Genomic DNA, 21,802 nt, shown 5'->3' with positions numbered 1-21,802 from the left:
ATTCACTTTCGCTCACATGACACGCAAAAATAAACTTAAAGAAAAAGCCTGTGAAACTTTGCGCAGCAGAAAATAGTAGCGTTGGTGTAGAAATTTTCCGACTCCTGCCCAGAGCATTGTGACACTGACGCAATAAGCCACACGACCTCATTCGGTGGAAGTTAATCAGTTATGTGACGTATTGACCAGCTACACGGCGCTTTGACTCTTCAAGCGCAAGTCGTTGGTCTGATGAAAGCCTTTCAGAGTGACTCGGAGTGACTCTACTGATTTTTTAAAAAGCCTTCTAAAACCGTAGTTATAGTTCTGAAATGGCAAAGAATTATTATCAAGATAAAGTGATTTTAAGCATGACGATCGACGGCTAAAACTGGTGTGTCAGCCCGTGAGACTTAATTTGTCCGCCGAGATAGCTGCTCAGACCGGACACGTTTGTCCGCCGTCAACAAAAACGAATTTCGAGGCCTGTAGGCTACTTCGAATTATATGCTGGTCACTTTGAACTTTAGCTCTTAATACGCGTAGATACTAAACTGAGCAAACAGCAAACCGCACCCAGGGTTACCAGATGTAAATTTGCCAAGGGGCCAACTGCACGTTCAAAAAGGGCCAAAAAAGAGCCAACTTCTAAAACAAGGGACCAAAAATAGGGCCAACTCAATTTTCAAGTACTAAGAAGCAATTTCACTGAATTAGCAACACATTCTTAGCAATATAGCCACATATTTCACCTGTAAACAAAATAATTAAAGTAATACCTTAGTAAATAGTTACTGTGTACACAAAAATAAGGAAAATCGACAAACATTATTGTTTGAAATAGGAATTAATCAGCCAGTTTAACGTTATTTCCAGAAGTAGCACAGACATTGCAGCACTATAACATACCATACAGCATGTGAGATCATGCTTCTGGAGAGACACAACAATAACAAATAAACAATTTACAAAAAGGCATGCAGAGAATGTGATCCCAATAAATTCCACCGAGCAAGTTATCTAACAGTTAAATAAACATTTTCTCATTCAATTCACCATCATCCTCCCATTCGAGTTCACAGCATACACAATGTATGTGGTAAGTTTTTCCCCAATTACCATACTATTGTATTTCCTACCGCTCTCATATCCTGCTTTCTACTTCTTTGGCATCCTAGTCTTCCTAGATCAAGTCCAACAAACACAATAATAGTAACACTTTGAAAGCAACCAAACAAGGTCCAAAAAAAACTAAAGAGCTAAACTAAAATTTAAGGAACCAACTGGTTTTCAAAAAGGGCCAATAAGCCAACCCGAAATTGGAGAGCTAACTGGCTTTCAAAAGTCCAAATTTCTGAAATTGGCCCCAAAAAGGCCAACCTGGCAATCCTTCAACTCACTAGAAAAAGGCCATGCTGATGTCAGACGCGGACTCGGTCAGAGCCGCGTATGAAAAGAAAACAGGATGAAAAATCAGAAAGTCAGAAGTTGCCAAAACAATACGTTTTAATTTCCATATTGCTGAAGCTTTACAGAAAAATCTAGGTTAGAGTTCTCAGCCTGCTCAAAAAGAGCCAACGGGCCAACCAAAAATTTGGGGGCCAAACAGCTTCAAAAAGAGCCAGATTTCTGAAAGTTGGCCCCAAACAGGCCAACCTGGCAACCCTGCCGCACCTCGTTATTGACACTCCCAAGAAAAAACAAAGCGGAAGAAATCAAGAAAAACGTTTTTCAATCATTGTTAGTATGCTTCAACGGCACCATGCTGGCGTTTATCAGCTACCGCACTTCTGTTTCTTTTGTTATCTTAGGAGCGGCGCTCTAATTGCAACAACTAGATCTTTTAATTGAGATCGATCCGCAATGAAAGTCAAACTAACGCAAATCTGAACTTAGAAGCATTTGATTTAGGAATTTTTAAAATAATTTGCGGGGGGGCAGCCACTCCGAGCTAAATTCGCGGGGGGGGCGCCGCCCCCCTGGAGTCGGCGCCTATGGTTAGATCAGGGATATCTATAACTACAGTAGTTATAGATATCCCTGGGTTAGATGAAGATTTGAACTCTGTGATGTTTACAACTTGAACGCTCATAAATTACTAATATCTCGGCAGTAGGCCAGGCCTACTAGAAGTTTAAGTTTAAACTTGTCACTGTAAGACCGAAAATTGCTGAAACGTTTCTGTGGATGAATTCCGCTTGATAATAATAATCATGTTTTATTTTGCGCCCATTGCATTGCAATAATATATGCCCACTGCGATCACAGATGCGATATAACATACAATAGAAAGCAGCTAAGGGACATATTGTTAGTCTTCGAGTCAGCTGCTCCCCTTATTTTGGCATGCTTTTAAGTATCTTTGCTGAGACACAGCGTTGTGCTCTGGAGCGGCGTCGAACCGACGTCCTTTCAAACATCGCGCAAACGTTCTCACCACTCGGCCATGCATGACGCCACCACTTGGCTGAAGTTGCATTACTAGACATTGAAATGATGTAAATGACAACTTTTGTTAGCTGAGTGGTGAGCAATGAGCAGTACTCTGTACAGAGCGGAATGGCCCGTTTCGGCGAGTCTGATTCGGCTAATCCGATTCGGCTAATCCGATTCGGCTAGTCCGATTCGGCGAGTTCCCTATTCGGCGAGAGCCTTTTTCGGCGAGTGCCCTATTCGGCGAGTTTTTGAAATTTTATTTTTGAAAGGGAATTATCGGGTACCGTAGCCTAACTGTTTTCACATCGTTTTAATGTCGCTGAACGTGCATAAAGGAATTAAAATAAAATGTTTGAACTATTAAATTAAAATTCGTCATGTCAGTTCAGTTGTTTTTATTTCTGACCATCATATCAAAAACAATACACGTCAACATAGCAAAGGTAAAAGCGACAAAACGCGAACGCTAAAACGTGCTTGAATTCGTCATGTCCGTTCAGTTGTTTTTAAGGTAGAAGCGACAAAACGCGAACGTTAAAACGTGCTTGTGACCGAATAAGTTATTGAGTTGAAAGATATTTGGCACGGTCGCAACACCTTCAGAAAAATTTAAGATGTGAAGGGAAAATAAAAAAAATAAAATGTTACAAAAAAAAATCATGTTTATATCTATAAGTTAGTACTTTTGAATAGTTAAAATGATTAGGTTGGATCAACAAATGTGTGGCTTACAGCTTGGATTGAAAGGAAATTATCGGGTACCGTAGCCTAGTTATCCCTACCAGCAAAAATTTGTTCCAGGAACCCAGTTAGCCTAACAGTTCATTTTTACATTGTAGTAACAGAATGAAAAGGCTAACCAAATGTGTGGCCTATCGTTTTAACGTCGCTAAACGTAGAAATCGTGTAGAAAAGAGAACTTTGATGACCAGGATACGTTGCAAGCCTTAAAGCAGCCGGTGGCCATGGCCGCTAAGTAGTGCTTGAATGACCGCCTGTGCTACCTCCAACGTCGGCCAAGTTTGGCCGCTTCTTCTTTAGCTGCGATCACCAGCGCTGTAAGTCTTGTTTGCAATTCCCGATGTTAATTTTGATGAAGTGTTAATCCGAAGTGCTAATTTACATCGGCTAGCAATATTGTCGTTTTTATATCGATTCAATGTTGTCGGATATTGAATCGTTGTTAAAAAGGAGAACTAGGTTAGTTGACATCCGTGGGTAAAACACGTGTCTTCATAGTTGAGAACGCTGTGGGTTAGTGACTTCACACCCTCAATGGTGACATCATAATGGAATGAATGGTCAGGTTTTATGAAAGGCGGTATGCAGTTGAAACAATTTACTGAGCTGCGAGCAGTTAGAACAATTTAGGGTCGTTAGATGGTCCCGCAATACCGGATTACAATCTCGATAAAGCATTTATTGCGTGGTACAACGATTCTATTGCAGGACGTCGCCCAGACTTCAACAACGCTAAGTGATCATTTTAACATTGTTGCAAATTTAATGCTATTTACTTGTGCTATCGTTATTGTATTTTGGCCTCCAAGCACGCAGATTTGCCCGCCGAGAAGGAGCTCTCGGTAGGCCACGATGGCTGCCGGAAAAAAACACGAGTTTTAAGGCCTGCGTTGAAACTGAGAAACATTCACAGAAGCCCTTCGATACGTTGCATTTTTAAGATAATGTATTCAGACGTTGAATCAATGTACAAATGAACTGTTAGGCTAAATGGGTTCTCGGAACAAATCGAAGAGCTTCTGTGAATGTTTCCCAGTTTCAACGTATCCTAGTCAGCAAAGTTCTCTTTTCTACACGATTTCAACCTTTAGCGACGTTAAATCGATGTAAAAACGGCAATTTCTGCTGGTTGGGATTACTAGGCTACGGTACCCGATAATTTCCTTTCAGTCCAAGCTATAGGCTACACATTTGTTGATCCAAACAACTAATCATTTTAATTATTCAAAAGTACTAACTTATAGACATTAAACATGATTTTTTTTGTAACATTTTATTTTTTTTATTTTTCGTTCATTTCTTAAATTTTTCTGAAGGTGTTGCGACCGTGCCAAATATCTTTCAACTCAATAACTTACTTCGGTCACAAGCACGTTTTAACGTTCGCGTTTTGTCGCTTCTACCTTAGCTATGTTGACATGTATTGTTTTTCATATGATGGTCAGAAATAAAAACAACTGAACTGACATGACGAATTTTAATTTAATAGTTCAAACATTTTATTTTTATTCCTTTCTGCACGATTTCAACGTTTAACGATGTAAAAACGGCAATTATAATTAGGCTACGGTACCCGATAATTCCCTTTCAAAAATAAAATTTTAAACACTCGCCGAATAGGGCACTCGCCGAAAAAGGCTCTCGCCGAATAGGGAACTCGCCGAATCGGATTAGCCGAATCGGACTCGCCGAATCGGACTCGCCGAATAGTAGCAGACCCGTACAGAGATAGTAAAGGTGACCCGCTGCTTCAGACTGCAAAGAAAAAACGTAGAAAGAGGTTACTTCGTATTCTTGAAAATTGAAATGATCCTGAACTTGATTATTATCACATATGTGATCTGAGTTTTCATGTGCGAGTTAAGGATAAACACTTTTTATAATGTCATTTACGATTTTTTACAGTGAATTTATACAACATTCTTTGAAACGCGCACATTGTAATGGCTTTGAGGTTAAATAAACCCAGTTATTCTATATTTTCCGATGAGGAGAATGTTTATTCACCTGTGCCAGAAAAATATCGTACAAAAAAGACCAAAGACTTTCGGATGATTTTGCGACCAAGAATGCCTTTGAAGACCCTCAATGTTATAAAATCGCTTTCCAAAGCATATATCCCATTGAAGTCTTGTCAAAAAGTTCTCAAACGTGGAACCAAAGATGCTAACAGCAAAGAAAACTCTGTTTCGAAGAAAGCGAAAAACTCTTTTGATAATATCACTGAGGTATGTATATAACATTAAAATTATTTCGTGTACACTGTGTACAACATGTTTTCACTATTCGGATGTGAAATGTCTATTCGGCCAAGACTGGATCGCAAAACGTTTTTCTTCATTTTCAGCCTGGCTCCCGTTTTCTGTGCTTTTACAACTCACATTGAATCCTGAATTTGCCTTGGACTGCTAGTCCTGTTCATTGTGTCGAGATGGCAATTTTTAAAACTATTTGTAAATATACAAAATATATTGTTATAATGCTCATAAGTTATGATATGCGTGTGCGTGCGAAGTGTCATATGCGTGCGAAGTGTTGCTTTCCAGCTTCGTGAATAGTAAGGGGGGGTGAAATAGCACAAAATTTTTCATTTTCTTAAAGTTTCGAGGTCTTGCAAATTTTTTTTCAAAAACTAAAATGGGTTGAAAGAAGAAGCAAATGGAAGAAAAACCTCGTGCCTTGACTTTGTTAGAGAAGATAGATTCTTTGATTGCTGTAGCCAGAGATATTGGGGTCTCAAGAGAGGCAACTTATCAATTAAAAAGGTGAAATATTCACTCATTGCAAAGATTTTGGTGATACATTGCCTCTCTGAAGACTCCAATATCTCTGGCTACAGCAATCACAGAATCTCCCTTCTTTCACAAAGTCAAGGCACGAGGTTTTTCTTCCATTTGCTTCTTTCAACCCATTTTAGTTTTTGAAAAAAAATTTGCAAGACCTCGAAACTTTAAGAAAATGAAAAATTTTGTGCGATTTCATCCCCCTTACTATTCATGAAGCTGGAAAGCAACACTACGCACGCAGAGCAATGGCTTTACGGCGAAGTGTTGCCAGAGAGTAGCTAATGATGTAACTATAAGCGTTTTTGTGACGCAATGCTTTTGGCGAGAACAGTAAGCTAAGAACTTCTGCAGATTTTACATGTAAAGTTTTTTTTGCCGACTGAATGTAAAGATTTTTTTTGCCGGCACTGTACAATTGTACATCAGATTGGATTTGGTTTGGGATTTCAGGTTTTGATTCAAATAAACGATTGATACGTTTAAGCTGTATACTATTAACCAATTTCGTCTGTATTCAATACTGGAGCTGGAGCTGATAAGTATTTTGTAGCTCCAGCTCCGGCTCCACAAGAAATGTTTAAAAAGGCTCCAGCTCCGGAGAAAATGCTTGGCTCCAACGCTCCAGCTCCGGCTCCAGCTCCCCAGCCCTGTGCTCAACCCTGTTGTGTCTTGCCTGTCTTCGGTACAAGAAAACAAACTCTCTTCCGAAACTGTATAATGGAAAATAGTACCAAACAGCCACTTTATCTGGCCCAGGTCTGATAAGGTCAGGTCCGTACCCGATTTGGACCAGGTAAAGTGACTGTCTGAGGTATTTCATCAAGAAGTCGTACGCAATAACGTCTCCCATATTACACTGGACAAGCATCTATGGCGGGCTGCCTGGCCTCTAGCGAGCAAAAAAATGCCGTGGCCACATAACATGCTTTTTACGGAATGGCCCGTTTCGGCGAGTCCGATTCGGCTAATCCGATTCGGCTAGTCCGATTCGGCGAGTTCCCTATTCGGCGAGTTTCCTATTCGGCGAGTTTTTGAAATTTTATTTTTGAAAGGGAATTATCGGGTACCGCAGCCTAACTGTTTTCACATCGTTTTAACGTCGCTGAACGTGCTTGAATTCGTCATGTCCGTTCAGTTGTTTTTAAGGTAGAAGCGACAAAACGCGAACGTTAAAACGTGTTTGTGACCGAAGTAAGTTATTGAGTTGAAAGAAATTTGGCACGGTCGCAACACCTTCAGAAAAATTTAAGATGTGAAGGGAAAATAAAAAAAAGAAAATGTTACAAAAAAAAATCATGTTTAATCTCTATAAGTTAGTACTTTTGAATAGTTAAAATGATTAGTTTGGATCAACAAACGTGTGGCCTACAGCTTGGATTGAAAGGAAATTATCGGGTACCGTAGCCTAGTTATCCCTACCAGCAAAAATTTGTTCCAAGAACCCAGTTAGCCTAACAGTTCATTTTTACATTGTAGTAACAGAATGAAAAGACTAACCAAATGTGTGGCCTATCGTTTTAACGTCGCTAAACGTTGAAATCGTGTAGAAAAGAGAACTTTGATGACTAGGATACGTTGCAAGCCTTAAAGCAGCCGGCGGCCATCGCGGCAATAGCCGCTAAGTAGTGCTTGAATGACCGCCTGTGCTACCTCCTCCGTCGGCCACGTTTGGCCGCCGGTTTCTTCTAGCCAATTATTTAATTTCGCAATAGAATGATCGTGGATTAAATGTCGAAAATATGTAGTATCAAAAAGTGACGCAGAATTAGGTCAGCGCATCATAGTCGCCACTGTTGTATTGAATATATCCAGCTGCGATCACCAGCGCTGTAAGTCTTGTTTGCAATTTCCGATGTTTATTTTAACGAAGTGTTAATCCGAAGTGCTAATTTACATCGGCTGGCATTCCTGGCAATATTGTCGTTTTTATATCGATTCAATGTTGTCGGATATTGAATCGTTGTTAAAACGGAGAACTAGGTTAGTTGACATCCGTGGGTAAAACACGTGTCTTCATAGTTGAGAACGCTGTGGGTTAGTGACTTCCACCCTCAATGGTGACATCATAACGGAATAAATGGTCAGGTTTTATGAAAGGCGGTATGCAGAGTTAAAACAATTTACTGAGCTGCGAGCAGTTAAAACAATTTAGGGTCGTTAGATGGTCCCGCAAATACCGGATTACAATCCTGATAAAGCATTTAATGCGTGGTACAACGATTCTATTGCAGGACGTCGCCCAGACTTCAACAACGCTAAGTGATCATTTTAACATTGTTGCAAGTTTAACGCTATTTACTTGTGCTATCGTTATTGTATTTTGGCCTCCAAGCACGCAGATTTGCCCGCCGAGAAGGAGCTCTCGGTAGGCCACGATGGCTGCCGGAAAAAAACACGAGTTTTAAGGCCTGCGTTGAAACTGAGAAACATTCACAGAAGTCCTTCGATACGTTGCATTTTTAAGATTATGCATTTTGAAGATAATGTATTCAGACGTTGAATCAATGCACAAATGAACTGTTAGGCTAAATGGGTTCTTGGAACAAATCGAAAGGCTTCTGTGAATGTTTCCCAGTTTCAACGTATCCTAGTCAGCAAAGTTCTCTTTTCTACACGATTTCAACGTTTAGCGACGTTGAAACGATGTAAAAACGGCAATTTCTGCTGGTCGGGATAACTAGGTTACGGTTCCCGATAATTTCCTTTCAATCCAAGCTGTAGGCCACACATTTGTTGATCCAATCTAATCATTTTAACTATTCAAAAGTACTAACTTATAGAGATTAAACATGATTTTTTTTTTGTAACATTTTCTTTTTTTCATTTTCCCTTCATTTCTTAAATTTTTCTGAAGGTGTTGCGACCGTGGCAAATTTCTTTCAATTCAATAACTTACTTCGGTCACGAACACGTTTTAACGTTCGCGTTTTGTCGCTTCTACCTTTTTCTACACCTTTGCTATGTTGACGTGAATTGTTTTTGATATCATGATCAAAAATAAAAACAACTGAACTGACATGACGAATTTAAACACGTTTTAACGTTCGCGTTTTGTTGCTTCTACCTTTGCTATGACTGTTGACGTGTATTGTTTTTCATATGATGGTCAGAAATAAAAACAACTCAACTGAACTGACATAACGAATTTTAATTTAATAGTTCAAACATTTTATTTTTATTCCTTTCTGCACGATTTCAACGTTTATTAGCAATTGTAATTATTATTGCCGTTAATTGTAATTGCCGTTATTAGCAAATGGCAGTTATAATTAGGCTACGGTACCCGATAATTCCCTTTCAAAAATAAAATTTCAAAAACTCGCCGAATAGGGCACTCGCCGAAAAAGGCTCTCGCCGAATAGGGAACTCGCCGAATCGGATTAGCCGAATCGGACTCGCCGAATAGTAGCAGACCCTGCTTTTTATGTCACTGTTATCGTATTGCAGTACCATAAATTGCAACACGCAGAAAAGATATGGTATCAGTATACATACAAACTTCAAACACCAACGTTTGAAGTTGTATTTATAAACGTAACATCACATTAACTTTTCGTTTTAGATTCTCCTCTCTAATAAAAAAAAAGCAAGAAAGTGGTTGTAGGCTATTATAAATTGATGTTATATCGTCGTCGTGTAACTTTCAGAAAGTCGGGCTCAGAAGAAAAAATCGGTCAGCAAATGTTCTGGCAACACCAGAGCAACCTTATCGCGCATACAGAGAACGTCTTCGGCTGTCTCCAACCACGCCAACTAGCTTTTGCAGTCCCAACACTTCCAATCTTCGGAGATCGAAACGGCTATCGCTACTCAGGTTTGTTTTAGATTTGGGCAGAAATCACGTTGCGTCAGCACCTGGCGACGGCTATTGCAACAACAATTTTAAAAATATACAATGGATGAAGCGAGGATTTCGTGGCTATTTTAAAAATACTTTATCAAGAAAATTTTCAAGCTATTGCATTTTTGTCTTATTGCTAAAAACAGGGTTTAAAGTAAAATATCTTAAATTACAACTTTTAAAAACGGTGTCCTAATATCTAAAAAAAAACACACAATCTGCATTGTGTACTACGCAAACTGGAAAGAAGTTGGATGCGATTATTCATGAAATTTTAAATTATTTTTACTGCTCTGATCGAAAAATTAGGATTTGAAGCTTGGGTTGTTGTCTGAAATATGCTATCTGTGACTGAGTGTGTGTTATTGTAGGACTGGAACACCAGGGACGTCCTCAAATGGAAAAACGCCGGTCAAGCGGAAAAGGTCTGTACCTGTATGCACTAGAGATGCAGCAAACCCAAAATTTTTATCCGCACACCGCACTGCAACTGACTCATCTATCCGCGCACCTCACCGCACACCGCAATTTATCTGGAACTTTGACACTGCACCGCACCGCACACCGCAAATTACAAAATTTCTAAAAAATATTTTAACGCGTTATTTTTTAGAAAGTCAATTGTAGCAAAAAGCACCCATGGCCTGTAACTGGGGTAACCTACCAGTACATTTGTGCACTAATTGGCCAGGCTAACCAGATCATATTCTCTTATCAGCAATGCATCTACGGTAAGTTCTAAGACATAATACAAACTAAGACAAATAGAATGTTCCTGGATCCAGTATCAGCACTTTTGAACACTTTTTGTAAGCAATAATGCAATTTTTATGTCAGTGGCTATATAAACTACACACACAAGAGTAAAACTTATAGCCTGAACTCACTGTTATAGTAACTAATGTGGTAGTTACGCTAGGCCTATAGCCTGGTAACTGGGAGCTGAGCTTATCAGCTAGGCTATTAACCAAAAACATTCGTACAGCTTCCCTGACAAGCCAGCCCCAAAACCCTGTCAACTGCAAGCCATTTTGCATTTGCAAGTTTGCATAGCTTTCCAGCTTAGAGTTTCCAAAGGAAAAAAAAACTGTTCCGTGTTTCCAATTTAAATTTGAAGTTTCATAACTGATTTTCTTGAAAAGTTGAAAGTTTAATTTCTTGAAAGTTTACGCGGCAAGCGGCGCGGCTTTGTCATTGCAACCTTCCACGCGGCGCGGCACGCGGCGAAAAAGTCAAAAGCGGCCGCGTACCCGGCGCGGCTTGCATCACTAGTATGCACGATGTTCCAGATAGGGAAATCTGTCGTACAGATTTGTGCTATTAAGTATGAACCCAGCTGAAAAAAGTTGCCGTTTTTGTATCACTACTACATAGGCTAACTATGGCGGTTTGTAATGGTTTTGCTAACCAATTGCATTGTACACGTGCACCATGAACATGTTTCCATTAAGCAAAACTTGCCCTTTTTATTACCATGTTGAAACGATGCAAATTATTAAGAGGCTAAAGAAGCCAGCTTTGGTGGCGGAAGCTTTTTCAATAAAATTTTCAAGTGTTCGAACTCAGCTGATTTTATTTACTTGTCAAATTTTATTGGGCTGCGCATTCGTGGTGCTTTGCTTTCCAAACGGTTATCTTCGCGTTTTTCAAAATATATATCATTATAAATAATCAAAATTGGTCGATGATAACGTTTCTTTTCAGTTTCTTTATAGCGGCAGTCAGTGCATTGTGGCAATTTCCTTTGTATTGATAACAGCAAAATTCATCATTTAGTAACCAAAAAAGTTCGGTGGTTTTGCATAAATGTAGAAAATATTAGGCATTTTTTCAACAACTCCCATTGTGAATGATAACAAATTCATTTGATGTGATTAGTGTCAAACTAGCAAGATTCAATCTTTTGCATTGATTCAACGTCTGCAGACGAATGAGGGTTAAATGAGACATTTCCCGGGTGCAGGCTAACAAACTTCCACAGATTTTGTATCAATTGAAACGGACTGATTTCCTGTTCACATATGAGTAACAACCTGTTTCATTTTTCTTTGTAAATCGCGTTTGAAACTTTACGTTTAACGTCTACAGACGATAAATCAATGCAAAACGGACCAGTTTTGCCACCTGGGTACACAAGCTTTACCTTAACTGTAGGAAAAACAACAATGCTGATTGTTTTTTAATTTTTGAAATCAGGGAATATTGCCCGGATGCCTTCAGTTCCCACCTTGAACTGGTTGAAACCGGAATTAAGAAGCTGCGAGCAAATGAAGTCCAGTTGAACAAAGCCATCGAACACGACGACGAAGCGGTCTCTGAGAGGTTTGTTACGTTTACCGGTTTGCTAACTAAATTTTAATTTTGAGCGATGATCTTTAAAATCTATTCCAGCAAATCAGTCATTTTCTCATTGAATTGCAAAAAATACATTTCTCAACGTTTACAGACGTTGAATTAATGTAAAATGATTGGTTAACCAGTTCGCTAAACGAAACCACCCACTGGTTGGGCAAACTGTGCTTCCCTCCGAGTGATTGCATCAGTCAAAGGATGTTGTTGTTACACATAATTTGGATACTCGCCAGACGCTGCGAAGATGTAAAAAGACAAAGTTTCATGCTTTGTTGTTTTCCACCTTATGATTTATTTTATCTCGTGTAAACCTCAACTTTGCTAAATTTATCTTATTTTGAAAGTGTTGTTGGATGAGAACAGAGTGCTTTTCGTAGAAAATGCATCCATTGCCATCTATTTAATGTTTCAACGCCGTTTGCAAAAACTTCTGAAAAAAAAATCATGTGAACGATTAATTGCTTTTTTGTTTCCCCCTGAAACTTCCCAGCCAGTTAATCAACCTTATTTTACAACAATTCAACAAATGCATACGTTGATACAATGTAAAAAAATGACTGATTTGATCCACCAGAAGACACAACGAAAATTATTTTTTCAGATCTGAATTTGAAGACCAGCTAGCAAATGCATTTGCCTCTGACGTCAAACCAAAAAGCAAGTACGCTCCCATATTTGAAAGCAGCACTCCTGTATCTGGGGCTGCGCGTGCGTTGAAACGAGCCAGCAGCAGTCGCCCACCTGCCAGTGGACGCGGTTTGAGTTCAAAGTTCAATAAATCTACATTGGCGCTTGAGAATACTTTGCGAGGCAGGCGATATAAGGAGATGGTGTCGGACCCAGGCGTGAAAAGGTTACGAGGAAAATACAATCAAGCTCTCTACTACGATGGTTGAAATCGTGCGCCAGTGAGTTGCGATGATATATTAATATAATTAATAATAGTTTTGCAGTTTTGGTTTCATGCAATGGTTCACAACGTTTTTGAAGTTTTGATCACCTTTCAAGGAGTTATTAATCTCTTTTTTGAAAATTGACGTTCTCCTAGATCAGCGGTTCTCAACCGGTGGGCCATGGAAAAAGTTTGAGGTGGGCCACAGACCTGTTTAAAAATTTGCCAGAGTTAGTGACAATTTTAGTTTTATTTGTGTTACTTTAGTTAATTTTACACTTGTGTGTTTTGTTTAGTTGCTTTGACTGTACCAACAATGAATGGTGCTGCTGTAATTTGCTGCAAAAAGGTAATTTTCATTCTAATTATTGAAATAATAACTTTGATGGCGTGAGGTAACACGTAACCAATGTCGTCTGTTGCATAATACACGAACGTTGATTTTAAGCAACTGCAACAGTATGGTTTTCATAGGGAGCCACTTGGCTCCAAAAGGAGAAATTTTTAACTTAAAGGGAGGAATAATAGTGTTGGAAGGAATTGGGAAGGAATGTAGATGAAATGTAAATTTATCTAAATAATCCAAGTTGGTCAATAATGTTCAGAAGCACGCATCTCATTGATGCACAGTTGAATAAATAATCTGTTTTGAAATATATTCTGCTGTTTTTTGTTTTTAAACCTATTTTGCAGTTTTTTTCTTGCATATGTAGTTAATGGGCCACAAGAATTTTTCTGCAATAAAAATGGGCCACGAAAGAAAAAAGGTTGAGAACCACTGTCCTAGATTGAAGAGTTGATTGGTGGTAGAAAACTTGAGAGTAGCGCGTAGGTTGCTTATAGCTCGAAGCTGCAGCTTTTCGTCTCTCTTTAGGAGCTGTTGTCGGAATAAAATAAACGTGATGAAGTTCTTATAGTAATAATAGTATAAATACTTCGCCGCATGAGCTGTCCTCAAAATAAACTAAACCTAAATACGGTGAAGTATTTATAGTATTATTTCTACAAATACATCACCACATTTAGGTTTAGTTTATTCTGACGACAGCTTCTAATGAGGGACGAAAAACTGCAGCTTTGAGTTATGAGCAACATTCTACAAGAAAGTGAAGTCTAAAGTAGGAAAAGCTTCATTCAGAAGTACATGTTATTGGAATGAATCAATGAACCTCTGGAAATCTCTTTTTTTCAGGTTGTCTGTCGACCAAAAGCGACTTCTTTCTTTTTGGCGCAACGTTCTGTACATTTCTGCTTTTGATCACAGCGGTACCATCCTGCAGCTTGCAAGTCAACTCAACTAAAACCTGCCTGTTCGTTCGACATATTTCAGGCCCATGTTTGTGTTTATGGAGTGTTGTAGTGGTTGTGGGTAGACTAGATACTGTAGATAGTGACATATATTTTGCTACACAAATTTTATATGCTGTTGTTTAAGAGAATTCACAAGTCTTGAGCAAAGTCCGCATTTTTTTTATGTTTGCGAAGAATAGCTCTGATTTCATATGCTTCGTTTTTGTACAGATATCATTCGGTGTTTCAAATGGCGTTTGAACAACAAGATTTGGTACAAAATTGAATTGGCATTTCATGATCTTCCGTACAGGATGATCATTGATCAACTTCTGTTGTTATGATGATTTTACTCAGAAAGCTCAACGAAAAGACAACGTAGCACTTTCATATAATCCAGGACTTGTGTAGTCGGGCTAAAAATATACGACTCCGACTCCTCGGTTTATAACGACCGACTCAGGCTTCAGTGTAGCCAGATTTTAAAGGGTTGCCAGATTTTTTTTCTGAAATTTTGTCCTTTTTAATTTTTTTAAAAGTTAATTTCTTTGAATTTGTAATCAAACTTGAAACGGCGACTTTCACAAAACTGACAAGAACCAACACTTCTATTTTTGGTAAAGGTTTGGAGCGCAATACAGAGAATAAGAAACAATATTTAAAAAATGTATATTGCAAACAAGATTTTTTATTGTTTATTGTTTTTTATCAAACCGGAGTCGGCCGTTTTTTTAACCACTCCGACTCCGCACACGCCAAAATCCCACCTACTCTACGACTCCACAGCCCTGATATAAACAGCCACTCATACAAAAAAAATTTGTTTTTAAAAAAATTGCGTTTGTAAATAGTTTAACATTCTGTCATATACCAAGTGTTGGCTTCACGACCTCTACATTAGGTTGACAAGAACCTTGGTGAACAATTCTCCGTCGTTGCCTTTTTACCTTTCACTTTTAATAAGAGTGTAGTTTTTGCTATCAACTTTCATTGCTGGTTTTGCACGTCATTGCTGTAGTGTTATCTTTGTGAAGTTGAAGTGTTAGAAAAGTTCTTGCTGCCGAGAACCCCATTCTTTCGTCATGGACGAGAAAATCCACGTTGCAGATCTTGTAGGCTTGAATAATATGTTGCATAATAATGGATCTGCTCATAATGGTATTGCGTATTTTGCGTTTGCTGAATATTAATTTGTTTCATGCTCACATTGCTAAATTTTGATTTGCTTGCTCACCCCAGATTAAGAGTAACCTAGTTAACTAATTTTATGAGCATTATTGCAAGCACCATATAACTTTACTTCAACAATTTGCTATTATAGTATTGTTATACGCTTGGGGTCAGATATGTGTTTCACTTTCTTTATAACACCGCTCACAGCGCTCTGTCTGCTTTCCTGTATAGAGCCACCCCACTAAATCAAAAATATCAAATATCATCATCAACCAAATTTGATTATGCAGGCCATGAATTTGCGGGTGTGATTTCTTAATACCTAATATGTATAAAAAGAAGGTGTCAGCAAAATCTAAAGTTTTTTTTTTCAAAGGAATGAAGCTGTAAATCTTTTAATTAATTGTTACCTGTTTGGTCTCATTGTCATTCAAATTCGTTATTTGCATGATCGCATGATTGCGCTATTGAGCATGTTTTTTCGCGATTTAGTTACCTGTTATTGCATGATTTGTTAGCTGCACTGCTAACTTCACTACCGCCAAATCAACTTTTTGCTGTGAATACTTTGTACTTGCGATTCAATGATGAAGCTTTTTACGAAACGCTAACCTGTTTTACGCCGATCAATTATGATTTAATTTATTAGTTGAACCATGGCCACCTGGAGATGCGGCCTGATTTGTCACATTTTTCAGATTTTGATTACAGCTACTGCTAGTGCTTGACTGACATTTTTTGAGATGTTTTTACTTTTTGCGGTTTCCTAATAACAAAAAACTTTTTTGTTGCCTTGGGGAAGCAGTAGCAAATGAGAAAAAGTAAGTTGAAAAACGCTAAATCAGACTGTTATAGAAAATTAACAGTCTGACTAAAATCTACAAAATCAAATTTTCTTTGTTTTTCAACATGTGAGGATGTTAAAACCTATTGTGTCCTCAGGGGAAAAGAATAAAGAAAGCGTAAAAATCTAATTTTTAGAAAAATCTATTCGTTCCCCCAAAGTTAGAAAAACCTGAAAATTTCTGCAAAATGTGACAAATCAGGCCGTATCTTTAGGTGGCCATGGTTGAACCCTTTTTGTTATTAAGATACCTTCACGTTGTAAAACCTTGTCTCCTTTCTTAAAGGGATAAACTTTTTAACATGATACTGGTCTACCCTGATGTTTTGGGATGAAGACCAGGCTTCTTTGAAGCAAAAGGAGAGAGAGAACACGGTAGGCCTACTTCTGGCTGTGATTTTGAAATTATAAACAATTTTGAAAAGGTTTTAACAAAATCTATGTGGATTTGGCTTTAATTTTTTGGATGTTTGCTTGAACCGCCATTATTGCTACGACCGCCCTTCAAATGCAACAAATCATTTTCTAAAATCAACCAATTCCTTTGTATGTTGGTCTCAAACTACTGCAGTAGCATGGAGGTAAGGAACGCATATATCCACTAAAGCTTTTGCATCATACCTTCCAAATTCAAGCAGTTTTTGAATCCTGTTTTAAAAATAACATTTTTGGTTGTAATCTCGACCATTTATATGGTTTCAAGTTCCTTACTTATGTACTGGACTGGTTTTGAAATGTGGCGAATCAAATAAATGGTTCCGGTAGTAGCGTTACGTCACAGCTTAAATTGTTTTGGCCATCATCCGTGCTTTCTGATGCTCCTTTGGTTTCGATTAATATCATAAAGTAGTGTAAGTTTTAAGGTCCATCTTGATGATTCGGGATGGTGTGCAGGCCCACGGAAGACGTTGGTGGCGATAAGATGATTTTGGTGTCTAAAAATTGAAGCGTTTTGTGTGCTTACAATTTTGCTTAATAAACACAATAAAATTAACATTTATTGAGGCAGTGCAAGCTGTTGGGTTATGTAGGCTCGCATGATATTTGTTGCAAGTTTTAGCACGGACCTGTTTCCGGCGTAGGCTGCATATGCGCTGTCACTGTGGTCTTTAGTTATTGGAGCATTTGACGTTAGTTAGTTAATTGAAGAAAAAAATAGCAGACATAAAAAGTTAGTCAATTGCCACTGTAATTCTGTGGCCTACACTACAGGATACAAACGTTTTGTTGCTTCTGTGGGTAAGATTTCGATGACACCGGCAGGCTAAACGAATAAGCTAATTTTCCTACTAAAAAGTTTTTGAGTTTTAGCTCTAAGAACGTGAAACATCCTTTTAGAGCAAGAAAGTTTGTTTTATCATTTATTGAAAAGGGTTGACAAAAATTTGAATTATGCGCATTGAAGCGTAAAACAAAACTGCATGAACCTCACCAACATGACAAGTCAGATATTTTTGCAGTTTTTTAAAACCATTTAAAGGGCATTGAAGGTGCAGTAAGCGAATTAGTTTAATCTGCGCGTTTATCGGAGTTCAACGCACAAATGGGTTTCTGTTGATCAAGTGTCCGAACTCGGAAGAAACTAAAGGAAATGTCAAGAGCAAAAACACGTCAGTTAGTCATTTATTTTTGTTTGCATGCAAAACAGAACGTAGCCTACATGAAAAAAACGAAAACATACAGTCATCTAAACAGAGAGTGCGAAAAACCGTAGCCCTGGGTTTAGGCGTGACAGGTCGTCGTCAAAAGTAGGGGCCGATTGTTCAGATCAAATGATCTGTTATCATGTATGCAAAAGTGTATTTGCTATTCAGAAAAGACAAACAGGAAGAAAGCTAATCGTACATTTCATCAAGAAGATGAGTTATGATGCTTCAGCAGCGACTAAAATTCCCAACATTTACTCCATTAGGGCAGTTGGTCTGGCAACTGCCTACACTATTAAATGGCTGTTCGAGGTATGCCCATGGGCCATTGCCCAGACATCTCACACTCGATGAAACGTTGTCAACCAAAAGAACACCTCATACGAAAGAAGAAGCAACGACTTCGTTTTATCGGTGGCAGTAGGTGCTTGTCAACTGTCAAGATTCATAAAAAAGAAAGAAGTGCCAGTTTAAAGTAGGCTAACCTTAAAACAAAAATTCACCTTGTCCTGTCACACATTACGAGAAATCGTGAAAACTGTAAAACACAACTAATCAAAAGTAATGTACAAAAGTAAAAGTAATGTAGGGGAGACCGGGGCTAGTTGTAACATTTTTTGAATTATTTATTATATGTCTGTAAAAACAAGTCTGAGCGAATTTTTTGGAGATTAGTTGTATAGGTAGACTATTTACGCATATTATTCCACCTAAAGCCCTGTGATATCCGGGACTACAGAGAAGGGGACTTCCGACTGAAAAAATTTTGCTTCTGTCATTGGGCTTTAAGAGGGTCGTTGTGCGCATGCGCGAACCTCTTAGTGGCATCAGAGCCGGTGGCATGTTCGCTTGTTCAGTATTGGTTTGTCAGTTGAAGACTGGAGGTTAACTTATGAAGTGATGTAGTAGTCTAAGTTTGCTTTGCTTTAAAGTTAAGACAAGTGTGCAGAGTAATGGTGAGAGAGACTTTAACAAAAAGCAATACAGAAAGCAACGTTATAAAATGGTGATTTAGGCTAGGCTAAGCTTTTTGATTTTTTTTAGACAGTTCAACTGCAATTGCTGTGAGGCTATTGACAGAACATGTTTTTAACAATTTTGGCTGATGTATTCTATAAATTACCTGCAAACATATATGTTTTTCAGTGTTTATTGTATATTTCTACATTTTTTGTCACAATTATCAGCAATTTAGTTGGTTACCGTAATACATTTTGTGTAGCCTAGACGGTACCTCAATGCCAGTCAGGTCACAAATCTAACCGACAGATGCCAAAATTTCAATGTTTGTCTTTCCAAAGAATGAAGAGTTGAAAAGAAAATGGTTTATAGCAATTCTGCGTAAAGATTGGACATTAACTAACTCGCACAGAGTGTGCATAGAGCATTTTCGGGAAGAATACATAAAGAGAGTCGGCATGAAGGGGTGCAACCTAATTTGTACCATGAACAATTCGTACCATGAAAAGATTGAGAGAAAAAATAGCACAAAGCCTTGACCGCTACAAAGCCGAAGTCGCGAATTGGAGTTTCCGCAAACATTTTAAAGTTAGGGTTAAGCGGAAACTCCGATCCGTGTGTTATTTTGGCTTTTTTAATTTTTTTTAACCCTAACCTGGACCCTAATTTTTTTTAGGCAGTGGCTATTTGACCGGCTCCAGTCTTTGAATCTGAAACACTATTTGACCGGTCATGACGTCATTACATAAGTACTTTTTTCTTTTCCTCTTTCAAAGCAAAAGACGTGAAGCGCCGATATAAAGTTCTAAATTCAACAGGCTCTCTTCAACTAAGTCCGTGGCGCATACGTTGCGTCTCGGGTTGCCATTCTAGAGGGGATGAGTTCGATGCTATCCGGAAGCATTGACTTTTTTTTTATTTAAACTTTGAACCGAAGCGCATTTTTGTGGTCAATTTTTAATTTGAGTAGCCTACAGCCCATTTTTTTATGTCTTTTCAAATGTGAGAAATAAAGTTAGAGTTTTTTTAATTTGCTTGAATTTGAGAATTTCTCTTGGTAATTTTCCAATCGTGATAAGTGGTCCAATTTTCCAATCGTCCATTTTTTTTAAAAGAAAATTACATTTTTGCTCTCAAGTTAGTTATAGCCTATACAGTACAATACTTCTTTAAAAAATATAACTAACTTGAGAGCAAAAATGTAGGGTCGTTCAGCAAACACGGTCACTTATGACGATCGGAAAATTACCCAGAGAAATTCTCAAATTCCAGCAAATTAAAAAAACTCTAACTTTATTACTCACATTTGAAAAGACATAAAAAAATGGGCTGTAGGCTACTCAAATTAAAAATTGACCACAAAAATGCGCTTCGGTTCAAAGTTTAGATAAAAAAAAATGAAAAAGTGTCAATGCTTCGAACTCATCCCCTCTAGAATGGCAACCCGAGACGCAACGTATGCGCCACGGACTGAGTTGAAGAAAACGTGTTGAATTTAGAACTTTATATCGGCGCTTCACGTCTTTTGCTTTGAAAGAGAAAAAGAAAAAAGTACTTATGTAATGACGTCATGACCGGTCAAATAGTGTTTCAGATTCAAAGACCGGAGCCGGTCAAATAGCCACTGCCTTTTTTTTAACACTAACTCTAACCCTAACTTTAAAATGTTTGTGGAAACTCCGATTAGCGACTTCGGCTTTGTGCTATTTTTTCTCTTGATCTTTTCATGGTATGAATTAGGTTGCATCCGGTGTGAAGCACTTGGGCGCCAAGGGTATCAACGTTGCGACTAAAGGAAAATGCTGTTCCAGATCTATTTTTCCTCACCTGCCAAGGCATTTGTCAAAAAACACTCTCTATGTCTCGACCAACAACATCTGGTACCGGTACTGCTTCTTGACGTGACAAAGAAAACGAACGAATAGAAAAGCAAAAACTTGCATTGTTTCAACTTGATGGTCTGTGTGATTTTAATTCTTTTTTGCTTTAGCTGCAAGACGCAATCTTGCCTGAAGGATACTTAAAAGTTGTTGAAGATGAAAGTGTTCACTTTCATTACATTCAAAATAGGCTACTGCATGTGAATTTGACAACCATGTATGCAACAGGTAGGCTTTCTTACTCATCCAACTAAGAACCATTACAGTGAAATGACTTTATAAATAGGCTGGGGCTATATTTACACTATATAGAGTAATAATAGCCTCAATAGTGTTGCCAGATAAGGAACTCTGCCCTAATTTGAGAAAAGTTTAAAGCTGTTGAAAACAAAAACTTGCATTTTGGAAAGCAATGGATATATTTATGAAGTGGAAAAAGTCCAGCAATAATGGACTTACCACTGAAACGTTTACGGCTTGTATTCAGAGCATGTGTGCAGTTCCGAAACTTGCTGAATACCTCCAGGAGAAGCATGGATTTGATCGTGGAGGTTTGTTTGCTCCTACAGATGCTCGACTGCACTACATTATTTTCTATCTGTTTGTGTAGAGATCCTTCCCCAATCAAGGTACTTCAAACATCCTCCGAAACCAGGCAACAATGAGCGACTTGGCAGTCGTGACACCCCCCTTTCAAGGGTTAATATGCTTGCCCGTGGCAGCAGGGGACCTGGAGCCTCCGGAAACACATAGACCTAACAATGTTGGCGTTGCGGCAGTATTATAATCATCTTTGTTTAATTTTTCAAAAAAATGATTATAGGCTATACGGTCTCATAGTATTGGCGATTCCATGTAGCCTTATGATTTTAAATGTTATAGTGAAATATATAGGCTGTGGCTATATTTACACTATATAGTGTAATAATAGCCTCAATAGTGTTGCCAGGTAAGGAATTCTGCCCTAATTGGAGAAAAGTTT

The 21,802-nt window shown here is 38.3% G+C and overlaps 1 protein-coding gene across 1 annotated transcript; it reads left to right on the top strand.

The window, feature by feature from the left end:
* The first annotated feature begins 5,099 nt into the window (after positions 1 to 5,099).
* On the top strand, positions 5,100 to 17,328 carry LOC145764387 (uncharacterized). The gene is made up of 6 exons (XM_082576004.1): positions 5,100 to 5,384; positions 9,590 to 9,756; positions 10,155 to 10,208; positions 11,980 to 12,105; positions 12,737 to 13,043; positions 14,220 to 17,328. Exons 1-5 carry the CDS (start codon positions 5,100 to 5,102, stop codon positions 13,029 to 13,031), a joined length of 927 nt encoding a protein of 308 aa, XP_082432130.1. The 3' UTR covers positions 13,032 to 13,043; positions 14,220 to 17,328.
* The last annotated feature ends 4,474 nt before the right edge of the window (positions 17,329 to 21,802 follow it).

This window comes from Aplidium turbinatum, chromosome 2 (genome assembly GCF_918807975.1).
Source record: "Aplidium turbinatum chromosome 2, kaAplTurb1.1, whole genome shotgun sequence".
Classification (NCBI taxonomy): Eukaryota; Metazoa; Chordata; class Ascidiacea; order Aplousobranchia; family Polyclinidae; genus Aplidium; species Aplidium turbinatum.
This window is presented reverse-complemented; position numbering and strand designations above follow the sequence as displayed.